Here is a 9,096-nt window from a genome sequence, read left to right as displayed (position 1 = left end):
TAGCGAACGTAGTACATAGGGCGACATCTAGATGTCATCTACCTCGCCCTATTCACTACAGATGTCGCCCTATGCACTAGACTTTTTATAGGAACTTTTAAAGAAATGGCGTGTCGTCTATTTCAGCTGTAGCGAACGTAGTACATAGGGCGACATCAAGATGTCATCTACCTCGCCCTATTCACTACAGATGTCGCCCTATGCACTAGACTTTTTTATAGGAACTTTGCAAAGCAAAGGTTTTATGGTGTCGGACACACAACATTGAAAGTTTCTGGAGCCACAACATTGCAAGTTGATAAAAGCGTTGTAAAAAAGCACAAAAAAAGCACTAAAAACGCTTAAAGCACCAAACTCAAAAATTTTCGCGTTTTGAATTAAGAAAAATTTAGTGCGAAAAGCACTAAGTTGGCAACAGTGCTGAGCAAACCTTTTATTATTGACTCATGGAAAAAAATATATATAAAAATCATAAAATAATGATTAAATGCTGATTTAAATTACATATTTTATTCATAACGATTACCGCTGGTAGATACATATTTTTTTAGTATTTCGAAAACGATGTTGTTGTTAGTTTAATTTGTTTATCACCCATGACTTAGAGCGCTTAAAGGGCACGACATCCGATATTTTATCCATACAAATTTGGAAACAGTACTAATATTTACATTTATGTAAATATCAATAAAGATATCGATAAATTTATAAAAAGTAACAACTAATAATTGATAAATGCACCGTCTACGTGACATGAAAAATTTTATGAATTCCAGTATTAACCACACCCACTTTTTTCAGCACACAATAATTACATACATACGTATATTAATATTGGCTTAGCAATTTATAATTTAAAAAATTTTCATCATAAATTATTGCGCATCATTATATTTTCCATATTTTTCTGCAACGTTAAATGCGTAGGCAAAACAATAACACGCAAATATTCTAAATGAGGCATTAGAAATGCGTTGGCTGAATATTTCGCAAAAAAAAAATAATAATGTGATAAAAATAATGAAAATATGTAACATATAGGAAGCCACACTAAATACATATGTACATGCATTCATACACACATCCATTTCATTTCATACACACAGCCGTTCACATTTGCATACATATGCGTGAAAAACAACAACAAATCTGAGTAAGTACTAGACCCAACAAGTGTAATCGAAAGATCAACATAAAATTACAACGAACGCAAAAATGCCGCATACACACCCACTTTAGGGCAGAGAGTAGGTAGTGGGCAAAGAAATGAGTGTAAAGAATTGTTTACTTTACCAGACAACACACAATCAGCACTACTGAGCAACAGCTGATTGTTATTGCAACAACTACGAAAAACAAAAATTAAAAATTTCACATTTGCGTGCAATAAAATAGCAGCAGAGAAGCTCTTAGTTTTAAAATTGTATGTACATTGCTTATAATTTAGAATTGCCAATTCCGAACCTTTATGAGTTATTAGGAATTTTTGAAAATGTATTTTGCTCTGAGCAATAAAATGTGCTCCATGGCTATGGTATCATTGAGGCGTCGCTATACACGTGGTGCTCATGCGACATAAAAAGGTATCCCATTGCTGTCCGGAGTGAACATTTTTTTGATCGAACCATTCCTGGTCGAGCCGCCCACTAGGCTTTGTTTTTTTTTTTCATAAGTACAAAATATTAGATACTATTGACAACTATTTATTCATAAAATAAGGCGCTTTGTTTTTAAATTTCTGAACCTACAACAACGACAGACAAGCCGATTTAGGCAGTTCTTAGTAGATCCGTTACAACATACACATCGGGGCTCCTTCATCGCAACTAGTCGATAGCCGTCAATCTATGCTATTTTAAAGCTAAGTGTACACGGTAGAGAAATCTCGCTAGAGTTTTACTGAAATTAAAATCTCCTCCCGCAATTAAGTTTACACGGCGGAACAACTCTAGGAGATATTCACTCCAGCTAGAGTGAAAATAGAGAAATCCCAACTTTTCTCTATCACGTACTCTACAAGTTGGGTACACGGTAGACAAATGTTTCCTTTCGCCTAGAGTTAGTTTTCGATCACGAATTGTTGTCAACGCTTGTTGTAGGTGGCTTGTATAAAGGTGGCGCCATACGCGGACAGCTAACCCTTTCACCTATTTTCTGCGTCATAAAATAGTTTTTCGCACTAGGGATGAAAATTGAATTTTAAAATTTTATACCCAAAATATTGTATTTTTATGCGCCTACATTTTTGATAGCGGGTGGCTACCTTTCTCTTTGGTAGCATGTACTTCTGCACTCACAATCAACAATCTTTGCTATTAAATATTTCCTTGAAAGAAATTCCTCGGAGCAGTTCCATCCAAAAGTTATTTGGTTACGTTCTAAATGTACCTAAAATGTACGATGTAATGTCATGGCCATATTTAAACTTACCAAACTGTGATGAAATTCATTGTCAAAACTTTACCTCTCCGAAGAGCAAAAACTCTATTTAGCTTGCCAAATAGAGCGCAGAGTTTTCGATCTAGTTGCGATCGACTGTGTACAAGACGAAAAAGTCTCGCTAAATAACTCTCACGTAAACTGGGTAGCTGAGTCTCTCGTAGAGCTCTATTGTGTGTTTACACATCTCTTGCAAGATTATTGTCTAAGTCTCGAGGTTTTTCTCTACCGTGTACACTTAGCTTAACGCCGTGCGAAAGAAGTCGATGAACCATCCTAAATTTGTACTAACTCAGCGCCGTGAGACAAACTATGCCAGCTCAGCTTTTTGAGACAACTAACCTAACTCAGACGCGTAAATTTGTTGTGTTGTATGTTAAGCTATTAAGCTATTGAGTTAAGACAGTTTTCTGACATAGTAAGGATAGTTTGTCTGACAAAGCTGAGATAGGATAGTATGTCTAACAACGCTGAGTCAGGTTAGCTTATCGAGTTAGGATAGTAATTCGCACGGATAGGATAGATTGAGGACTATCTCCCGGTTGAGATGAACTAGCCCAGGTGCATCGATAATAATTTTATATGGAAAACTGTGGCCACATCAAAAGAGTGACTTGCCGTAGACAGATAGTCATTTCCTAACCGCACTTGCTCGATAACTGCTATTTTTCTGCGCGCAACTGCTAAACAAAATCAAAACAAACAACTATTTAAGCGCTGTTTCAACTGACAGCATTAACATAGTCGAACTGATCAAAAATAAATCAATTATAAGAACAATAGCGAAAACAAAAAGCGAAATTCTCAGTGATGCATAATTTTTCCAGTGGCCATCCAATAATACCTTAATCAGCTGAGCAACAACATATTAAAATTATCAATAAAACAGAAACAACGAACATCAATAAAAGCAGAAGAAAGCCCAAACGTTTCAGAGAGGTAAACAAAAAGTCTGTACAAAAACAAAGCGATCAAATTATTCAAAACAAAAATAATTCAAAAAACACTAAAAATTAAAAATCAAATGCAGCAATAAACAAAACACACAAAAAAATAAATGGAAGCAAAATCAATAGAAATGCATATACATATATAGTAATAACAGCGAGTCAACAAGTCTCCGAGCGTGTGAGAGTCATCGGCGCGCGCTGCTAAGCACGTTCGCTAAAGTAGTAGCTAAAGCAACTATACCAGCCAATAGCACGCAACAGTCGAACAAGTCCGGCCGTGTCGAATAGTCACAAAACACGGCAAGCGCAAAGTGCTGATAAATCAATTCAAATTTAAAACAAATAAAATCGTGTAAATAGTGCGCCAGAATCCAATTGTCGTCGTCTAGGTGCAACAGCGTCAAAACGAACTGGATTGAACAAAGTATCGGTACAGTATTTAGGTCAGCTGCTCAGGCAGTCCAACTAAGGAATACTATAATCCTAGATATATATCGGAATTGGTTTTGGAATTGGCGTTTGGAGGTTGGAGATTTGCGATTGCTAAATCAACCAGTTGGAAGTATTTAGAGCACTTTGTTCCTTAACTACCAAGGAAACATACCAAGGAAACACTAACAACTTCGTCAGCCATAAAGAAATTAATCAATCGAGCGCATGAAGCTCGGAACACTTTGACGACTGCAACCNACACTAACAACTTCGTCAGCCATAAAGAAATTAATCAATCGAGCGCATGACTGACTCTTGACTCACAACTGCCTACAGCCAGCCAGCCGCGCGNAGCTGATTTTAAAGTTTGACATTTTGGTATATTTATTTCACAAATTGTGTATTTTTATTTAAGTAAATAAGAAAAACATGAACAATCAAGAATATGTGATTAATTTTGCGACAATTTAATTTTGCAGCACTACATCTACTCATTGTCGCCGGCAAAATTAGAAATAGATTTAATTTGGCGACGTCGACAATTGCAGTCCTGCAGCCAAGATGTCGTGCTGTCGTCAAAATAATTGTGTCCGTAAGAACGTGTGTATTTAAAATTTGACAGATGCTGCTTGTCGCTTGCTGTCGTCAAAGTGTTCTGAGCTTGACTGACTCTTGACTCACAACTGCCTACAGCCAGACAGCCGCGCGCCTTCAACAGCTGATCTGATCAGTGGAAGAAAAGAAAAAAAAATAACAACAAACAAGAAAAACTCGCCAGCATATTACGAGAAATACCGCTATCAACACGCTTAGCGCCGCGCAAAAAATAGCAAATGAGAATGAGAAAACACTAAATAAAACAAAAAAAACAAGAAAAAACATTTGTGTAAACGCCAGTTATTTTAGTAGATTACATTTATTACAGTGATTTAGTAAATGAAAAAATAAAAACGCGCCAAGTTACAAAATAAAGGAATAAACGAAGAGTGAGGTAACGCGAAAAAATTGCAAATATTTTAAAATAAAAACTAAGAAGAAAACAAAGTTTGCAGAGTTTGGAAAAAATAAAAATAAAAATTAGCTCAAAAATATTTACACCACTTAGACACTTACGCTTTTGCGAAGTGTGAAGTGATTTGCAATTGTAACAAGCTTCGCTCAAATAGTTTTTTTTGTATTTCGTTAATTTACACTCATACCAAAAAAAAAGCTTTAATAAAGTAGTGTGATGATGTCGTCATCAAATAGCCTGCTGCAACGTTTGCTTGCCAAACAAAACAATAACAGCAACAACAACAACTACGTAACACAACATTTAACGTGGCTAACATATCTTACAATGCTGCTGATGCTCTTCGATATGCAGTTCAAGCGTGCGGAAGCGCTTAAAGTTACGGTAAGTTGCATGCCAGCAAAAAAAAATGCAAATCATTATTTACATAAATGAATGTTTAAAACTCCAACAAACCAGTTTTTTTTCATTTTATACAAGTCTTGGCCTATCAATAAAGGTTTTGAGTTTTTCAAGTTTCCAAGGCCTTTTCCAGGGAGCCCCATAAATAGTATTGAAATTATATCCTTGGTTATTTTGGGGATGAACAGTTCACCATACTTGATTCCAATAAATGAATGTTTGGCGCTGAAACGTTTCCTACGTTTTTGGCCCAGCTTCTCCCCCAATTCGGGTTCTGATTATTGATGTTGTGACACAAGTGGAGATCCGAAGAAGCTTTTTAATGATAGAAGTACACTCGGAGGTTTGAACAATTTTTTTTTATCTTGCTGGGGCCACAAATTGAACCATGGGTCTCCCGAGTGGCAGTAGCCAGATCTAAGCACTCGGCTATGNTTTTGCGAAGTGTGAAGTGATTTGCAATTGTAACAAGCTTCGCTCAAATATTTTTTTTTGTATTTCGTTAATTTACACTCATACCAAAAAAAAACAAAAAAAAAGCTTTAATAAAGTAGTGTGATGATGTCGTCATCAAATAGCCTGCTGCAACGTTTGCTTGCCAAACAAAACAATAACAGCAACAACAACAACTACGTAACACAACATTTAACGTGGCTAACATATCTTACAATGCTGCTGATGCTCTTCGATATGCAGTTCAAGCGTGCGGAAGCGCTTAAAGTTACGGTAAGTTGCATGCCAGCAAAAAAAATGCAAATCATTATTTACATAAATGAATGTTTAAAACTCCAACAAACCAGTTTTTTTTTCATTTTATACAAGTCTTGGCCTATCAATAAAGGTTTTGAGTTTTTCAAGTTTCCAAGGCCTTTTCCAGGGAGCACCATAAATAGTATTGAAATTACATCCTTGGTTATTTTGGGGATGAACAGTTCACCATACTTGATTCCAATAAATGAATGTTTGGCGCTGAAACGTTTCCTAGCTTTTTGATGATAGAAGTACACTCGGAGGTTTGAACAATTTTTTTTTATCTTGTTGGGGCCACAAATTGAACCATGGGTCTCCCGAGTGGCAGTAGCCAGATCTAAGCACTCGGCTATAGAGGCAAATGCTTTTGATCTAAAAAAAAAACTTTCAACTTATTGTGCTTTGCTCTGTTCTTAATAAAAGCTATCTGTACTGTTAATAGCTTTATTGTAATTTTAGTCCATGACTTCATACCAACAAAGCATTTTCACTGTAAGAAAACTATGTAAAAAAAAAACCGGTTTATCTTAATTTCAAAATTGGAAACCGATTTTCTTCAAATTGCAATTTTTCGAATAACTCGAAACCCCGGTTTGAAAAAAACCGAATGATCGAACACCCTAATATGTATGTATGTATGTACATTAGACTGTGCCAAATAAAACGTTTTTTCCTATCGTTAGATCCTATCTACTTCAAACTTACACTTTGTTACAAATATAGGTTTTTGTTATTTTTTTTTTTTAATTAATTGTTTATAAAAATAGACGCCGAAAAATTATTATTCATTCCAGGGAGCGGTAAGTGAAAAAATGAAAATTTCTTTATCGGCTAATTAATTGTTTATAAAAATAGACGCCGAAAAATTATTATTCGTTCCAGGGAGCGGTAAGTGAAAAAAAAAGATAGAGAACTGAAATGATACCAATTTCCTTTTTTTTTTGTGACCGACACGAAATATCATATGGGACCGAAAGAAAAAAACNAAAACTTTCAACTTATTGTGCTTTGCTCTGTTCTTAATAAAAGCTATCTGCACTGTTAATAGCTTTATTGTAATTTTAGGCCATGACTTCATACCAACAAAGCATTTTCACTGTAAGAAAACTATGTAAATAAAACCGGTTTATCTTAATTTCAAAATTGGAAACCGATTTTCTTCAAATTGCAATTTTTCGAATAACTCGAAACCCCGGTTTGAAAAAAACCGAATAATCAAACACCCTAATATGTATGTATGTATGTACATTAGACTGTGCCAAATAAAACGTTTTTTCCTATCGTTAGATCCTATCTACTTCAAACTTACACTTTGTTACAAATATAGGTTTTTGTTATTTTTTTTTTTTAATTAATTGTTTATAAAAATAGACGCCGAAAAATTATTATTCATTCCAGGGAGCGGTAAGTGAAAAAATGAAAATTTCTTTATCGGCTAATTAATTGTTTATAAAAATAGACGCCGAAAAATTATTATTCGTTCCAGGGAGCGGTAAGTGAAAAAAAAAGATAGAGAACTGAAATGATACCAATTTCCTTTTTTTTTTGTGACCGACACGAAATATCATATGGGACCGAAAGAAAAAAACTCGTTTCATCTGACACATTCTCATGCACATTTTTGTGTACGTATACTTATGTTTATGTACGTATGTATGTACTACATATGCATCACACTATGGAAAGTGTTGTAACCAGCTGGCACTCGAAAATGCAGCAAAAAATAAAACGAAACAGCATTAAATTATCACATTTCCGTTTGATTATACAGCTGGGTAATTATTGGTTAGTTTTGAGGGGCTCGTCCAGAAACAAACATGTGTACATGCATACCTACATATATAGTACATATGATGTGCACGGTTGCCGTTTTGGTCCAAATGGACCAAATTTGGTAATTATTTTTTTTTTTCGTTTGGTCCATTGGTCCAATGCTTTTTCTAATGGTCCATTCCACAATGCTTTGGTTTGACTATTATCACCCTTTCACTTCATTCAATAGTTTTTAATTTTTTCTATTTAATTGATGAATTTTTGGCAACACCTACCTACTAAAAGTTTGAATAAGCCACAGAATTTCAAATATGGCATCGCTAATCATCTGTCAAAGCACGCTTCAAAAAATTCCGCGGTCTCTTGATAATTTCAATCAANTTTTTTTTTTTAATTAATTGTTTATAAAAATAGACGCCGAAAAATTATTATTCATTCCAGAGAGCGGTAAGTGAAAAAATGAAAATTTCTTTATCGGCTACAAAAAAAGTTATAAATTGTGGCAAAATTATAGCCCTCTATCTTAATTTTTAAGTTAGTGCTCGCAAAAATAAGAATTTTCAATAAAAAAAATTTGTTCCAATCCTTTCTTTAAAAACAATAATATACAACAACAAAAAAACAAGAGGCTTGTAGCCCATTCTATTTTGGTAACAAAGTGCATATTTGAACCATCTGTGACTTACCGTTGATTTTTGGCTATTTTTTTCGTTGACAATCAGTCATTTCTTTCACACAAAGTATGTTCGACGAAGTTTTATTTGGAAAAAAAATTAGCGACACCTTCAACAAAAAAAAATGCCAAAAATCAACGGTNATAAAAAAAGTGAAATGTTCTCGTTTCACATAAATATAAGAATTACTTCGTTATTTTCAAGTTCATGCGATACAGACATACCTATGTACATACATATGTACATTTAAAAAAAATTATGCAGTGCTTTTCAAGACATTCGGAGTATTCATATTACGTGATAAAATTCCATACAAATTTATAATTTTATCGCGGTTATCGGCAGCTTGTGATGTTAGATGAGTTCCCCTATTGAGGAAGTCCCAAATTTTTTCTTTCGTTTTAAATTTCGACGATTAAAATACAACACTGTACAACTCCAAAAAGAAGTACCAAGTTTATAGCGGTTAAAAAACAATATACCAGTATAGCNTTTTTTTTTTTGTGACCGACAACGAAATATCATATGGGACCGAAAGAAAAAAATNATAGCGGTTAAAAAACAATATACCAGTATAGCCGCATAGTGGGACCGGAAACGCTATTTTACTCGTATTTATGCAAAGTGGGGAGCATGTTGAACTATTGATATAACTTTAAAAAAA

At 34.5% G+C, this 9,096-nt stretch overlaps 1 protein-coding gene across 2 annotated transcripts in view; it reads left to right on the top strand.

Annotated features, from left to right (window-relative positions):
* The first annotated feature begins 4,489 nt into the window (after window positions 1–4,489).
* The window catches only part of LOC108369198 (lipase 3-like), a 17,370-nt gene continuing 12,763 nt past the window's right edge, over window positions 4,490–9,096 (top strand). Inside the window, exon 1 of one of the 2 annotated variants that reach the window (XM_017624234.1) lies at window positions 4,490–5,217. In XM_017624234.1, the coding sequence (XP_017479723.1) occupies window positions 5,050–5,217 (168 nt within the window). In that variant the 5' untranslated portion in view covers window positions 4,490–5,049. Of the gene's footprint in view, window positions 5,218–5,704; window positions 5,962–9,096 lie in introns of those variants that run through there. The other variant, XM_017624232.1, reaches the window with a different exon arrangement.

Source organism: Rhagoletis zephyria, unplaced genomic scaffold (assembly GCF_001687245.7).
Source record: "Rhagoletis zephyria isolate East Lansing unplaced genomic scaffold, Rhagoletis_zephyria_1.1 Rzeph_scaffold_03538, whole genome shotgun sequence".
Classification (NCBI taxonomy): domain Eukaryota; kingdom Metazoa; phylum Arthropoda; class Insecta; order Diptera; family Tephritidae; genus Rhagoletis; species Rhagoletis zephyria.
Note: the sequence above shows the minus strand (reverse complement) of the source record. Positions and strands in the feature narration are given on the sequence as shown.